Below are 17116 nucleotides of genomic sequence, written 5' to 3'. Positions count from 1 at the left end.
GGTGGTATTCAACTAAATTTTACTCGAGCTAGACACATCAAAATTAAAGAACAAGACTAAGTTAGGTCAATTTCAATGGAGTAAAACATCATTGTATACCACACATGAGGCTTTTGAAGTGGCTTAGTGAGCCTGCCTTTGGGTAAAGCAGTGGTCACATTCCCACTGCCCACACCACAACAGGAACAATGGGTAGGTGCCTTGAACATTTTTGCACAAAGTTCAAATTTTATTACATGGATTCATTTCTATATCATCTAATCCTAGAGTCTTGAAAAGACTACGGCAGTGGGCAACCCTTATTACTTCCAGAACCAAATTGCCTTGGAGGTAATCTGTCTACAGTGGATGTGGTTAAAAAATGGCAGTGGGTGGGACCATCACACTGTTTCTCTCCCAGCCTGATTTTCTCTGATTCCTCAGATTGTTTCCCTTTCCACAACTCTTAATATGACTGATCTCATGCTGCCTTTGAGCAACATGGAGGATAATGTTCATCAGGATTATGGAAGGAGGAGGGAAGGAATAAATACTCCTCTCCCTTTGCTACCCCTGTGCTGCTCAGCTGACTGAGGAATTGCTGAGAGTGGAGAAAAGGAGGCTGGACTGCAGCAGGGGGAAATAATCTTTATCTGGAGCCACATTTTCCTCCTCTGCTTGGCTGATCAGTGGGAAGATGTTTTGTGGGCCATGTAAGATTAGGCAGGAGACCACAAATTGCATTATTCTGAACATTAAGTGTACAGATGGAGAATGTGCATGTTGCCCAGAGAGTGTACAAAATGCAGGAGGTATGCACATTTCCCAAGGCCTGTTGGAAAGTATGCATATTGATGGAGAAGTATGCACAGTGGCTGGTTATCATGCACATCAACTACATAACTTGCAGTACTTCCAGTACATACACAAATATAGATTGGATGGGTGGGATGGAAGGATAGATATAGAAGGATGGAATGGGTGGTTAGGATAGGATAGACTGGATGGAATCTAGTTATTAGTGTTGGTTATTAAACTAACTTGTTTTTGGAATAAAGTGTATTGGTTTGCAATATATCTTTTGGTCTTGTAGCACTTCAGGGTTGTCCATATGGTACAAGATACAAAGTTTTGCTTGTTCTTTTTGTATGCATACAAGGATAATAAACTGAATTGCTTAATTCAATTCTAAAGCTGCAATCCTATGCACTCAGCAGGAGAGAAGTATTAGATCTATAGGGTGCTCAGTGCTTCCTGACTCTTGAGTCAGGCAGCATTTTGTCTGCTCTGGGTCCCATGAGTAAACTCAAAAGCTAATTTTCAGAAACCTCTTGGCTGCTTCTAACCTAACTGGCATTCATTAGCTGGCCAGAGTCAGGTGTGTTCAAAACACTTCCTTCCAGTAACATGCAATTGCTAAACAATTTTTTCTATACTATATTACATAGTGCAAAGGTTTAATGATGCTATCCTGCTTCCTCTGTTAACCTAACATCCTCACAGAAAATGGATATTTTGGTTGCATTGATCACCTTCAAAATCTGCCTAAGTATACAAAACCAAGAAGAAACAGTTACATAATGAAGGAGGTAATTGAGCTCAGTGGATAAGCCCTTTGTAGTTCCTTTGCCACTGAAAAAATGTGGGAAGGGAGATTGACCTCTGAGGATAACACATATTCCAAACACAGATCTCAGCCTACTAGGTTTTTTTGAACATCGAAGTATTCTTTCCTTTCACTACTGAAAGGTGACCCAAGTATACCCTGTTGCATGTATCCTCTGAGTCCATTTTTCTATCCTCCAAACAAGGAACTGTCCTTTCATTCTGAAAGGAATTGGAGGAAGAGTTACTGGGTTTTGAAGATACATGCCCTGGAGCACTTTTCTCATTTGATAACCAACAACATATTTGTCTTGCAAATTCATGCCAGGTCCACCCTATCTTCCCTCTTCCTTTCCTCAGCAAAGACAGTTGGCTGCAAAGCCTTATCAAATGATACCTCTCAAATACAAACAATTGTTTGGGATTTCATTGCTGATTAATCATTTCAGTAATATTGATATTGGGCATTAAAACAAAATTTTAAGAAACACCCTACATGATACATTTCATAGTCTTAAGTATTTTTAGGTTCAGAATTCTCTTTTAATGCTAACCAGCAAAGTAGAACCTACTTTTAATTTTGTATTGCATTCTATCCGTTTTTTAATTCCTTTTTCACACAGCACAATATTTGTGATAGCCAGTGTTTAATTAAGTTGTTAAATTAAATGTGATGAAACCATATTATTTTTATTGATACCCATTTTTGTAATTTCTTATAGAATAATAATAACCTGGATGCCTGTTGCGCAGTTCTCTCTAAAGAGAGCACAAAATATCTCTACGGTGAAGGAGACATTGGTTTTTCAGATGATTCTGGGATTCCCGGTCTGCGAAATCACATGACATCCCTTAATTTGGATTTGCAGTCTCAGAATGTGATTCTCCATGGAAGAGAAGGAAGTAGAATGAATGGAAGTAGGACTTTAGCTCATAGCATTAGTGATGGGCACCTTCAAACCAGCCAGTCCAACAGTGAACTGTTTCATCAGGAACCACAGACAGCTCCAGTCCAGGTTCCACAGGGATTCTTTGGCATATCTAATACTGTTAGTACTTCTAATCCAGGGCAGCATTTTGGATTTCACTTGGGCAGCAAAGGAACACCTGGCTTGGCTCAGCAAACACCTAGATTCAACCCCATTATGGTAACTTTAGCCCCAAATATTCAGCCCGGACGGAATACCCCTACATCTTTGCACATACATGGTGTACCTCCAATAAATAGTCCACAAGGCAATTCTATCTATATTAGGCCTTATATCACAAATCCAAGTGGTACAGCTCGCCAAACTCAGCAAAATCCAGGCTGGACGTCTCAGTATAATCCTATGCATTCTCAACAAAACTACCAGCCTTCACATACAAATCCCTGGACAACCCTTCCCACAACCAGTTCCTCGTCGCATACCTCATCGCAACAATCAACACAGCCAAACCAGCAAGGCCATCAGACTTCCCATGTCTATATGCCCATAAGTTCTCCTACTACTCCACAAGCACCTACAATTCATTCATCTGGTAGCTCGCAATCTTCTTCCACCCAGAGCCAATACAATATTCAAAATATCTCTACAGGACCTCGTAAAAACCAAATTGAAATCAAACTTGAACCACCACAAAGAAACAGTTCGTCGAAACTGCGTTCAACTGGCCCCCGCTCATCCTCTAACTCCTCTTCCCTCAACAGTCAGACTCTAAGTAGAAGTCAGCCCACTGTTTACATAGCTGCCAGTCCACCAAATACTGATGAAATGACCACACGAAGTCAGCCTAAGGTCTACATTTCAGCCAATCCTTCTACAGGAGATGAACAACTTGTTCGGAATCAACCCACACTCTTCATATCAACAAATCCAGGAGTTACTGCCACGTCTAGGAATATGTCTGGTCAAGTAAGCATGGGACCTGCGTTTATTCACCACCACCCTCCCAAGAGCAGAACAGTGGGCAACAATGCCGCTGCCACCTCTCCCCGAGTGGTTGTTACACAGCCTAATACAAAATACACTTTTAAAATTACTGTTTCTCCAAATAAACCCCCTGCGGTTTCACCTGGTGTGGTGTCCCCAACCTTTGAACCTACAAATCTTCTAAACCTTCCAGATCACTTTGCAGAGACGGAAGGTATCCAACACCTTACTGACCCTGTTCAGTACCCACATGTCGATAGGATTAGTGAGGCGCGAAAACTGAGTATGGGATCTGATGATGCTGCCTATACACAAGGTAATATTTTTATGTAAGTTGTAGAGATTTCTGCCTTGTTTTGGTCCATGAATTAACGAACACAATACTGAAATAGTGGTGGCTCCTACACCTTTATTTATTTCAAGTATGTCAGAATGGGCAGTAAACAAATAATGGACAGGTACATCTTAGTAATACTCTGTTGCCATTTGATGAAGAAGACTTGCTTTGGAAATTTATCCTTTTAAGTCACAGTGCCTTATGCATGTCTTAGAGTAAATGATTTTTTAAAAAATGTGTGTTCCTTTTGTAAACACATAATAGGGTATTTATGCCAAAGAGGTTAGCACAATTTTTAAAAAGTCACTTGATTCACGTGGATTGATGAGGATTTAATTTGCTAGGACAATAGGTTAAATATAAAAGACTTGAAACATGTGGAACTAACAAATGATTATTTCCTTTTTAGCACTCTGGAAATGGTTTTGTAGGAGAGGAGAATGGTAGCAAGTGTAAATCTAGTACAAAGATCTCTTAAAGAATCCAGGGACTGAGAGGATTGCAGAACTGATGCAGTAGGAAAGCACATTGTTCAACTCTTATGAACAGGGGGAAACATACTACTTTGATTTCAAGCACTCTACATTTTTTCCATCACATTTCTTACCAATCAAGGTAGTCATTCTGCAACCGGATTGTGTAGTTGACATATCTGCCCCATTGTGCACCAAAATGTTGAAGGGTTTTAAAATAGTGCTTCCTTTTAGTTTCTCAGCTGCCCCTACATCCTGTTGCTCTAGACATCTCTTTTCAGCAGCCTTCTCCTGCGTATCCTAAGGGTGCCAAGGAGTTCAGCCTAAGATTTAAAAACTGAAATAACCACAAGGAATTAGCTGTGAGATACTTATGGAACTTCCATGCTATCGGTTTATCATCCTAAATGTTTAAACTTTCACTTTCACTTTCCTTCTATGCCTCCAGCAAAATTTATTAGTGTGAAGGTAGATTTGTGTTATTAAAGTAATTCTGTTAAGTTAACCTCTTTTCTAATAGGTATCTAAATTCCTGGTTGGGTTTTGGAAGTTGTTTTTCAATATAAAATATAAAAAGAGTAGTCATTTGCAGTTTCTAATGTACTCACTACCATGGTTTTCAGAACAATTCATAATTTAGTCAGTCAGATTATGCATTCAGCATTCCCATCCTTGAAAATTCACAGCCTTCAATTTTAAGGTTTAAAAAGCATGGATGTCCAGTGTTAGTCATACTCACAGTAGAGCCATTACAATGGTCTGCTTGTCCATTTATTTTAACAGGTCTCCTCTGAGTATGACTTAGTTGGATATCTCATGAGAGCTGAATTGATGCATAGCAATAAAACATAAGATGGTCGAGTACTATCAAAAGTCTATTAGAGCTGCCAGAAGATAGTTTGACAACTATATATATATTAAGGAAATTCCCATCTCTAGTATTATATTTATACTGAACAATAAACTGAAAACTATAAGAGTTAATGTGCGTATTTAAAATACAGAATAGCCATAAGAAATTCAAAACTGAACTGTATTAAGTATAAATCCTGAAATGTCATTTGGTTTTACATTATGCCAATGAATTGCTGCTCTTGGGATAATATATGCATCCTAGCCATTTTATGGCCATCCAAAGGCTAGGATAGGGAAGCAGAGTTGAGGAAATTGCTGGCTGTGGAGCTCAGCGAAGAAAGTTAAAATTGCTTTCTCTGGCATTTACTCTGGTAATTTAGGTGCATGTTTACCTTGCCCTATTATCTCAAATAAGACATTGGTATATACTCATGCGTGTTTGATTATATTTATGTATACCCTCTGCCCTTGGATATCAAGATATGACAAGCCATTTCTTTATTGCACACCCTTGTAATTGAGTGATTGAGGTAACTATTGTCATTTCACATTAGGATATAGCATTGGAAATAATTCTTTGCCCAAGACTACCACTCAGTATCACAAATAAACTAAGCTTTAATCTGAGGTTCATTCTAAACCTTTATACCATACCATCCCTTGTGCTAGCAAGATGCTAGGTGTACTTTTCAAGCAGCCGTGTAGAAACCTGCTTAGTATACTGTTTCTTAAAAGAGACTCTGCTTAGAATGTTAACCAGTTGTTGCTGGGTTTTTTGTTTTGTTTCTTTTACAGTCACCTAATTTAAACTCACAATGGGGGTTCTCAGCACCGTGTAAAGATTTCACTTGATATTTCACTTGCTAATGTTGTTATTGGAGAACCCTGATAATGAAAACGTTAGAGATGAGAATTGCCTAACAAAGCTGATAGCAGACAGCAGCTCATGTATGGAAGATGTGTGGAACTGTGTTGTTTGAACCTTACGCAAATGTACTGAATGCCTTCATATAGTCTCTTCAGTGCAACCATCAGGACTCAAAATGATTTAATAGGGATTTAATCTGTAGCACAGATTGCAACTTCTGCACTGTGTGGCATGTGCTGAATACAGGCAGGTGTGACAGCTGGCAAATATCCTCACATTTCTTGAGGCTTAGAAGACATCTTCAGATTTACCGATGACAGTTGATATATTCTGTCAGCTTCAGATTACTTGTTAATAAGAAACAGATGCTCCAAGTACTAGAAAAGTACAATGTGACGGATATGGGTTTCCATCAAAAACAACAACAAAGGGTTATATTTGAAACTGGATTTTCTGTAAAATTCTTTTCAAGTCTGTTGCTGGATAAAGAACAGTGAATAGATTGTTTTCTTTTGAGTACATTAAGGAAGTTAGGATAGATGAACAGCACACGGTTATTTTCTCCCATTGATAGCAAAGCCTTAAGTAATTTGGCTGTTGAATGTGAACCCTCCATTTTGTTCAGAGCCATATTGATTGGAGGTTGTCTTGCAAATTAGGTGAACCGTAAATACGTTGCTGTATCAGCAATGCAATAATACCTTTTTTTCCTTGAACTGCTTTATTTACTTATTAGCTTATTAAAATAAATGTAATTAAATCAGCAGATGAGTTCTGATCTGATCAAAGTTGCACAAGTTTTGGCAGGTCAACTTGTAGCTGCCAAACTCATCATCATTTATGTGTCAAATGGGTGGAGTCTTCTCTGATATTGTGCAGTGCTTCAGAAGCAATTTCTCATTAATGCCTTTGAAACCCAGGGCAATAATTCTGGATTCAACTTACTGGGCTCACCACAGTACATATATTGGGCTCACACACATACACATACATATACACATACACATGCTACTGGTAACCTGATGAGTGCATTTATGGACCTCATACTTTGATGTGGATGTTAATCAAAATATGCTTCAGAAGAGAGTGTAGTTGAGTTGCCATTTTCTTTCTGAATGCTGTTTTTTAAATATATTTTAATTACAAGTTTTCACATATTTACATATTTACACATATAGCAACACTAAGAATGATTATCACAATATAGCTAATAATAAAAATTTAAAAGTAACAAAAAGGCGACTTACAAATGAGTGATCGCACAAAACTGAGGGCTGAAGAATGACCAAAGCGTTGTGTTTGAATAAACTGAAATGTTGATCAATTAGCATATTTTTTTAAAAAAGATTATATTTCTCTTTGACACCAAGGGAAGGGTAAGATACAAAATAATAGCCATGACAAAAAAGAATAATTGAATTAACCAAATCCATTCAAAAGCAGGAAGTGGGAATCTCTATGTTCTTTCTGAATGTTTTTGCTAATAGTTCATTTTCAGAGTTGTCTTTCCTGCTTACCTTAGGTAGGAGACAAATGTCAGGGTGCAAAATGCTACTTAGACTCACGCTGCTGACTGGAATTTTTTGACACCCCCCCCCCAACACTTTTGAAAATTTCCCTCTCCTTTAGGAAAGATTATTGTGCACATGACTGCTGCTTCTGGCAAGGAATCTAGCCCCTTGAGAATAACTGCTTTTATTAGAAGGGTGGGGGAACCACAAGTTGCTACCCCTTGTAGTTGTGGAAGAAGCTTTGGGAAGTCATGGTCATTTTGTGATGAAATTCTAAAAATAGATCTGGAACTTGGTGGTCCCATATTTCAGAATTTCAGTGGTCAATAGGTGAGTACATGTCTGGGTAGGTTTATCTAAATAAAAAAGGTTTTTAGCAGTTGTTGAAAACAATACAACAAATAGGCAGAGAGTTCCATAGAGAAAATACTGCCACACTGCAGGATAGATTCCTTGAAAGTACAGAATAAATGTCATGTAGCACCTTGTAAAGGGCCAGTTCTACAAGTTGAAAACCTCATATGGATATAATTATTAATATAATTGGTCTCATTACATAATTCTCACTTGGATATAGTAAATAATTCTAATTATTTTCAAGCTTTCTGTTTTCAATGAGAAGTTTCCACTTGACTTGACTGCCAGAAATATCAAGCATCACACAAAGGATTCCGCAGCATGCTCATGGGATGCACTGATTGTTCAGATGTGCTGAATTTCACTGTTGCCTCATTTGAACTGAGTACACATTGCAGAGCAAGATTGGTGGTGCTGGGCAAGTTTTCTTTTCAAGGCAACTTGGCTGTCATTGCTGAATTTTTATTATTTAAGTATCCTTAATAATTTCTGAAGAAATCTCACTTGAACTACTCTGCTCCAAAGGACATGATGCACTTGGGTGTAACTTCTGCAGTTTTTTTGTGGGAGATGAGAAATGGATAAGGTGTTTTTGGAGTGGTCACTATTGCGACAATTGAGCTATGAAAATGTGCACTTGCTCAATAATGTTCACAGTGCCAAAGTATATGAAACAATCAGTTATAGTGAGCCAGTTGTTCTAGATAGTACAGGTGCCCCCCACCCCACTTGCACAGGGGTTACGTTCCAGGCATCTACAAACATAAGTGAAATCGTGTAACATTGGGAGCATGCCACTATAATAGAACATCTGGTGAGGGAGGGAGGGAGACTCATGTGCACCAGGGCTGCTTTCTGCCACACCTTCCCTTCAATGCCTCTTGAGCAGCGGCCCCAAACAACTTCTGGGCAGCAGTAGTTCACTTTCTTTGACTTCGTCCTTCCCTCCCCTTCACATTTTCACCCATCTGCTCTTGTTGCCCTCAGCCTATCTGATTGACTCAACTATTTGCACTCTCCCTCTGCCCCCCCCTTCTCTTTTGCGCTCTGGCCCCACCTTACTTGGAGATGGATTTGCACCCCACTGGCCCTGGGCGGCACAGCTAGTAAGGCACTGGGTCGCTCATCCTCTGGTGTGTCCTTGGGAGGTGCTTTAGGACCCAGCAGCACAGCAGGCAGGCACTGATCCCATATGTGGTGGTAGCCCGCAGGGATGCATGGCTTGTGCAGCACATGGGTGAGTGCACACAGAGGGGATGGTGATGCTGACTGACTGCCTGCAGCTGGGACCAAGCTGGCATGTGGTGGGAGAGACACACACCCCACAGTGCTGTGAGTGGGGATCTGATTCGCAGGTAAAAGTGGCCAATTGATTGATTTCCTGGTGCTGCATGTATATGTAGTTGTGCATAAGTTTGGGCTTGGGGTGAGTGCCTGTGTTGAAAGAAATTGTCTGCTTGACACTCCATTTGTGGGTAGTTTGGAAAGCCATTTTGGTGATTTTTCAGAGGCAATTTTTTTCTTCCTCAAAGGATTCATTAGCCAACAACGGGGTGGTGGCCACCCATGCACAGTGGTGGCCTTTCATTCTTTTAAAATACTTATGTGGTGTTTCTCTCAGTGGCCACCATTTCTCTACAATGCCCCAAGCATTGTTCAGGCTTTCCATAATGCTCCCAGCACAGAACAGTACTGCATTCGAGGTGTCCTAGTGAAGGAAACAGGCACCTGCTGAAAAGAGGTCTGTCAAATTTTAATTAAAAAAAGAGAGTAAGAGGGCCTTGTCCTGCCTTGAAGCTAGCAATAAGCCTTCCATGAATCTTTTTTTTTTTTTTTAAGAAATGCTCTTCCCCTTACATAAAAAATGCTCCCAGTTTTTTTTTTTAGTCCTATCTTTTCTCTCCCATCCCAATTTAATTCCAGATATTGATTCTGGCATTGATGTCAACCCAATTCCCAGTGGTTGAGACCTAACCCCAAATTCTATAGCATCCTATCAAAAACCATGAGAAAGCTTTGAAATCTATCAAACTAGACATATTTGAGTCTTAAGATCTTTCCCATCTTATTTTCAAGCTCCGTATGTTTCTATGTATCTGTAAGAGCAAGAATGTTTCTTTATTCAAATAAAAGTTGAGAAGGACAGACATTTTAATGAGCTTTTAATCTGCATTGAATTGCTTGTGGCAGTATTTCTGGTACAGAAAGGCTTGAGCAAAATGTTTCCTGTTTAACTGAGGTATTTAGATAAGCTTTAAAATAAGTTGTGGACCTAGGAGCAATAAAATATATTCCTTAAGTATGTTGTTATTTATGCCACTTAAAGAGAATGTATGTCTCAAATAGACTTGATTGCTAATGTGGTCTTATGCAGAAAGCTGTATAAAACATTTTCAAAGCTTTATTTAGTAATCCGGTATATGTGTTTAGTACAGGTTTGACTTTCATTATATCTCCTGGAACGTCTTCCCCTGCTACACTGCATCTTGATTTGTATGGCCATGATTCTGAACCATGGCATACAAAGCAATCAGAATGTGCTGTTTCTACAATAAATGTCTTTATAAGATTCTGGCCAGATTCCATCTAGTTGCAATTTGAGCTTCAGTTTTTCATCATTAAGCCATAATTGCTGAATAACCAAGTTTTATATCTATAATTATGATGTTATCTATTCTAAACTTGGTTTGTGTATACAGTTATTTTTACAATATATTCTGAAATGACATTTGAAGTCAAAAGCAACAACCATTCAGTAGAATAAAAAATTATCAGGTTTCATCTTAACCTTTTTTTTTTAATGAAACCCATGGAGCTAATGAGTTGACATACCAATTCATTTTGGATTATTTCAAACTTTAATAAAATTGAATTTTAAATTGTCTAGATCTGTGATTGAAAGCATTTGATAGGTCTAATTCTGAAGCCTTAACTAGGATATGATTCTCGAAGCTGTATGTATTTCACCCAAGGCTTGGACTGCTGCTTTAAACCAGAAGTAGTTTAAAACTAAATGCCAGTATTTCTTTGAAACTAATTTAACATGGTTTTGAATAAATTGTTTTCCTTTAAATCTCTCTGTTCCACCAAATGAATGAATTTGCTGGACATCTTACCATATATAATGTAAGAATAGCACAAGAAAATAGTGTCTACATGTAATAAGTTTAAGAACAACCTGTCACCTGCAATGCTACCTTTGGCTGTAACTAAATCTGACGGTTTACGGGAAAGAGTGTAAGATTATTGAAAATCAGTTTTATTTCTGTATGCAGAATTCATAGGCCATTTTGACTGAGAGGCCTTTGCAAAAACAGTTCTGAGCTGTGGATAGGATTGGGATTGGGCAGGTGGAGAGAGAGAGAGAGATTGTAGGCTTAGAAACATAGTGGGAACACTATTAGATGGTATAGTTAAGGGACATTGGGCTCATGAAGAGTGGATAGACTCAGAAACTGAATAAGGAAGCAAGGGTGGAAGATGCAGAAAACTGAAAGGAATGTCAGGAATTTAAGAAAATAAGAGGGGTGTAGAGAAAAAGGACTTACAAAGGCTGATTACAGTGTTTGAAACTCCCATTCTAGACACATTTTGTGACAGGGAATTTCATTAGTGCAAGCAGTTTCTGAGCTCAGCGCAGTACTGCGCCTAAGATTTCAGATTAAAACCACAGAGTGGAAGGAAAGGAGCAGGTTCTTTTGCCTCCCCACTTCCAGCTACTCTCTGAAGACTGGAGAAGAGACCCTCTTAAGAATATTAGGGGAGTGAGCAGGGGAAGGACTAGACCATGTGTAAAATGAACATAATATTTTAGCTGCAGTTCATTCATTTTCAGCTTTGTATTCTTGTTATAAAAAAGCAAGGTTAGACATTCCATTGTGCGTCCATAGCCTAGGTTTGAGGTGCCATTTAGCTTCTAGCTTTCATCTTTCAGTTTCTAACACTGTCTGATTATCAGAAGATAAGGCAATTGTAGCCTGTGTGGTTCCTTAAAGATGTTGTGGGCTGCAGTTCCCATCAGCCTCAACCAGTATGGCCAATGGTCAGGGATGATGGGCAATCCTTGACCTAGGGAGTGGGGAGGGAGTGAGCCAGGAAGTGAACTAAGGAGGCCACATGGGAGGCGTCTAAACTTCACATGTCAATTTTCAGACCTTTAGCTGCACATCTGTCATACAGGTATGACTATTATAGGCAATCATCTGAATTCATGTTTCAAAGCAACTGTATGGTACACACAATCTTTATATAATTCAGTTTTGGTAAAGTGGGAGTTCTCATGAAATTGTTTGACCTGGGGTGCCCTATATTATATCAAATGATGCTGTGAAGAGAACAATACACTGATTAAAGAGATACCTTTATGTCCTTCAGCTTTGCTAGTACATCAGAAGGCTAGAATGGAACGGCTTCAACGAGAACTTGAGATTCAGAAGAAAAAGCTAGATAAACTAAAAACAGAAGTCAATGAAATGGAGAATAATCTAACACGAAGGCGCCTGAAAAGATCAAATTCTGCTTCCCAAATTCCTTCAGTAAGTCATAATTTCTGGAGGTTTTAGACATGTATAAGTCTGAAATAGAATTTCAGTTTAAAAATGGTAATGATACGTAAAATATACTTTGCTTACCTGTCACCTGGTTCATACATCATGGTAAGGCAAACTATGGCTCACTGGAAATGTGCAGGGACATGGAGGTGAGCTTACAGCCACTTTGCTCCTCCCTGTGCTGAGCTAAGATAAAGTTCGTTTTTGTGTTTCCAAACCTGAGTTTGTGGTTACATTATCTCCTCTCTAAAACCCAAGCTGTAACCAGGACTTAACTATGAGCCCAGGTTTGGATAAAACTTTGACTTAGCTCAGTGTGGCACAAAAGTTAAAACAAAAAGCCAGGGAGGAACAATGTGAACCCGTTTAGCTTACCATGATGCATGAACCAGGAGACCGAGAAGACAATTTTAAAAACGCAGTCATCTGTTCTGAATGGTCTTAAAAAGTACTGACTCTGGCAAGCCAGTTCTTTGCTTGACTGTGCTTATGTGATACACTTAGAATTATTTCCCAAAAGTATTTCCAAAATGATTTTTTTTTAAGGACTATCAACAAGGAAAAGTTATCACTGATTTCTGTGTATCAGCTGGTGCTTTTGTAATTTCAGTAATAATTTGAATTCAAAATTCAGTGACTAGACACCTCATGGGAATAAATACCCTCCTCTCAAGATCTGATGGGATTGTTCTTTAACAGTTTTGGGTTGAAGATGGCATGATTACGCTTAAATCACAGTCATCACTAAGTTTTGTTGTCCCACGTATAAAGTTAGTAATCTAATAGACAGCATTGTTCTGTGTTTTTCAGCTTGAAGAAATGCAACAGTTAAGAAGTTGTAACAGACAACTTCAGATAGACATAGATTGCCTAACCAAAGAGATTGATCTTTTTCAAGCAAGAGGTACTGTACTATCAGTATAAATAATAATTTTGCCCATTTAGCTAAACATTGAAGGTTTGAGGTTTATAGAACATGTAAATATTTGATTAATGCATTGTGTAATTCAGTTGTTGCTAACATTTTATTGAGCATTTTCATAGCAAACAAAATGCCCAACCTTGTCACTGTTTATCTGGGATTCTTTGTTTGTAAAAGATCAAGTCTACATATTTTCAGATAATGATGAAAATAAAACAAGGATTTAGATAAGCTTACATACAAAATATAATTTCTAAAGTTACTCTCTCACCCTACAAATAAAAGCCTTTAAGTTTAGCATAGAATAGAAAGCAGGAAGACAATGCAAAATCAGCCCTTTCCCCCATTCCTGATTCAGAATGGCTGGGGTTGTGGTGGCTGTTATTCCATTTCCTCTTCTTCAAAGCCTAAAAGCTATGTTTAGTTCTTCAGAAGAATAGGGCAGGGCTAGGTTTGAAAAAAAGACATGTTAAAAGACTTGTTCTTATCATTTTAGCAACCGGAGCACAAATAGACAAACATTAGCTTGGTGTTTTTCATATTTGTAGTTCAAAATAATACAAAAAAAATTCATGGTTCAGGGATTACGAACAGTTCTGAATATCCAGCTGAGCTCTCACCAGGTAAACATTATTTGAAAAAAATAATTCTTAAAATCAGTAGACCAAATTAAACCTGAATAAGACAAACAAGACAGCTGTTGGGCACTTAGGGTAAGACTTCCTATTGCTATATCTATATTCTGGATTACTTAGAGAGCTAAGCTTGTTTTAATCTAGTTATATAATTCTATGGTTCTATGATAAAATCCACCATATTCTATATGAACACAAACATATTTTAGTTTAGTTTGCATCCTATTGGTGAACTTCAATGTTAGTCATGTCTGAGTACACCCACTAAAATCAATGAATTTAAGTCCATTGATTTCAGTGGGTGTACTTTGGGTGATATCCAAAACATGTTTATTGTCTTGATTTAGCAAAGCAAAACCTAATATTATTGACGCTTCACCTGAGGTTTAATGTAAAACCTGAAGGTTGCTGCAGCCTGGCTCATCTTTCCATTGGACTGTTTTGACTGTCTTCAGCTTTCCCTGCCCCCACTCCATATTTTCAATTAGAAAATGGCACCTTTGAATGCTTTTTAGTGAGCCATATATGGAGGCACAAAATTGGTAGATTGCATTAGGTGACCTCAGAATTTTTCCTTCAACATCAGTGAATATCTTGTCTTACACATTCTGTAATGCTTCTGCTTTAGCTGCCTTTTTGTACTAACTCTTCCTTTCATTGTGTTGTGTTTTTTTCTGTTTTCCAGGACCACATTTTAATCCCAGTGCCATTCATAATTTTTATGATAATATTGGATTTCTAGGTCCTGTGGCACCAAAGCCTAAAGGTACTGCTGCTAAATTTTCTGTCTGTTAGCATCCCTGAAATTGAAACATTGAGCCCATTTATTGTAATATATACTGTCAGTTCTTCATCATAAAGTTACTTGAGGTCTGCAGCATACATGTAATCACTGTATCCATTTACTGTTCTCTGTTGCATGCAGACAGGTGGATCAGTTCTGCTCTGTCCATGTGCTGAAATTGCTTAATTTTTGTTCATTTTTAGAGATTGAGAGGATTGTCTAGCCTTAAGCATATGGAAGAGGAGGCCTTTTTTGCAATTGAGTAGTGGACTGAACTTTTAATAACACAGCAGTGGAAATAATCAACTTAATTCTACTGTGTAATACCGAATACTGCAGGGGGTGGGTGGGGAAAGCTTCACAGAATTTAATCTCTCCTGTTATTTGTATTTAAAAATTGTTCTCTTTCTCCTCAGCAGATCAGAGGTCCATTGTCAAAACACCAAAGACTGTACCTGATACGGAGGAATACGAGGGGAATCATTGGAGTTGTACTGCTTGTACTTTTTTAAATCACCCAGCCTTAAACCGTTGTGAACAGTGTGAGATGCCCAGGCATTTCTGAGCCAGGGAGGCTCACTTATCTTCTGTAAATCCAACCTTTTGACTATTGTGTCATTTCCTTGGGATAAATAATCATTTATGCATAGGATTTTGTAAAATTGAACGTGTGACAAGGTTTATTACTAATGTTAAATGTCATGCTACAGAGATAATACCTCAGTGTTGTGCTGCAGGCAGCTGAAATTCATCAGCTGGAAGGTAATCTCCTGAAAGACTTGGTTGCCAGCTGCCTGAATCATGTACAGTATTACCAGAACCCCAGTAAGAATAACTCTCATCATGTTCAGTGCTTGGGTGTTCCCCAACCGCCTTCCTCCACAGATGTCACTACTGAATTTTGACAGGGGAAGGGATTAGATTGATGGCTTTTGGGTTGTTTGTAAAGCTTTCAGTGAAACACTACATTCACCGAGGAAATGGAAAGGAACAAGCTGAAAGTGTGTTAAACTGTTTGCTGCCGCATAGGGATCGTGAATTGTAGAACTTCACAAATCAGTGGTACTCTTCGCCTTGTCTTTCCAGCAAAAACACAGCTCTGCTCTGTGAAGACGCAAATCAGTACAATCACGTCTGAAGATGAAAAAGAAACTGCATGCTTTGTCTGTACAATACTCACAGTGAATACCCCCAAAGCTTTTCCTACTGTACATAGCTCTAGAGCTGCTTTAAGTGCCTTTCTTTTCTTCACCTTTTATTATTTCTTGTACTTCTTAATGTATAGTGTAATAGTTTTTGTTAACTTTCTTTTTCCCTTTAAGTGATTATGCACGATCATGACCCTTTTTTAAAAAGCTTTTGATCTGAGAGAAGCGGTGCCTTAAAATAAGAGCAATAATAAACAATGCACAAATAGCTCTCCACTGCCTGTTCTGTACGTTGCTCTTGTAAATGCTGATGATCTGTGAAGATCTGCAGATGCAGCATGGTGAAAATGCAGGAAAAGTTGGAGTATATGCATATAGTTCACTCTGTACACTGATTTTTACGGTGGGTGACACAATGTAATATTTTTGTCTGGCACAAGGAAACAGAAGTTTAAAGTATGTTCAACCCACCAATGGATCAGCATCTTAATATGCTTGCTTCATCTGCTGGATATCTTGCAAATTCTTTAAGGGATTATTACTGGGGAAGTACATACAGTACACAAAACAGTAGCAGTAGCATAAAACATCAATGCTATCAATATCTTGGCAGCCAGTTTCTAAACCCGATTTGGTAGAGAATAGCAATAGTGTGAAATACAGGAAAAAAGAAATCAAGCAGACTTGAACACTGAAGCAATACTAAGCATCTCTCTTATTTTCATAGTCCTTGCTCTTTGATCTAAAGGAAAGCATTCAGGTGACAAGGAGACATAACTGAAACCACAAATGGTTTTTTTTTAATGCTCTCTTGCATACCACAAAAAAGATGTAGCATCTCTTAGGATAAGACAGGAGAGAGTGCTTAAATGTAGCAAGAGACAAAGTAGACTGTCACCCACTGTAAATAATTTCCAGTGGACATTTTTAACAGGAATTTTACAAGTGATCTATGAATACAAAGGCCTTTGTTTTAAAGGCTTTTAATTTTTTAAAATATGGGAATAAAATGACTGTCCCAAGTAATTAGTCAGTAGAACCAAAGTACTTGCATTGAATGCATTTTGTTTATTAAAAAAAAGAAGCCTTGTTTTTCAGCTTCATCTGCAGTTCTATGTGAAGATTGACAAATCAATTTTTACCTGTTTTATTAATAAAACCTAATTTGGATATCTTGAG

The 17116-nt window shown here is 38.3% G+C and overlaps 1 protein-coding gene across 4 annotated transcripts in view; it reads left to right on the top strand.

Annotated features, from left to right (window-relative positions):
* The window catches only part of TAB2 (TGF-beta activated kinase 1 (MAP3K7) binding protein 2), a 53090-nt gene extending 36184 nt beyond the window's left edge, over positions 1-16906 (top strand). For 3 of the 4 annotated variants that reach the window (XM_081905160.1, XM_081905162.1, XM_081905161.1), the window contains exons 3-7: positions 2307-3813; positions 12273-12433; positions 13259-13352; positions 14691-14771; positions 15206-16906. In XM_081905160.1, coding sequence (XP_081761286.1) covers positions 2307-3813; positions 12273-12433; positions 13259-13352; positions 14691-14771; positions 15206-15354 — 1992 coding nt within the window. In that variant the 3' untranslated portion in view covers positions 15355-16906. The remainder of the gene's footprint in view (positions 1-2306; positions 3814-12272; positions 12434-13258; positions 13353-14690; positions 14772-15205) is intronic. The other variant, XM_081905163.1, reaches the window with a different exon arrangement.
* The last annotated feature ends 210 nt before the right edge of the window (positions 16907-17116 follow it).

The sequence above is a fragment of the Podarcis melisellensis genome (assembly GCF_964234715.1).
Source record: "Podarcis melisellensis genome assembly, chromosome: 3".
NCBI classification, from domain to species: domain Eukaryota; kingdom Metazoa; phylum Chordata; class Lepidosauria; order Squamata; family Lacertidae; genus Podarcis; species Podarcis melisellensis.
The sequence above is the reverse complement of the archived record's forward strand: the minus strand, read 5'-3'. Positions and strand labels throughout refer to the sequence as shown.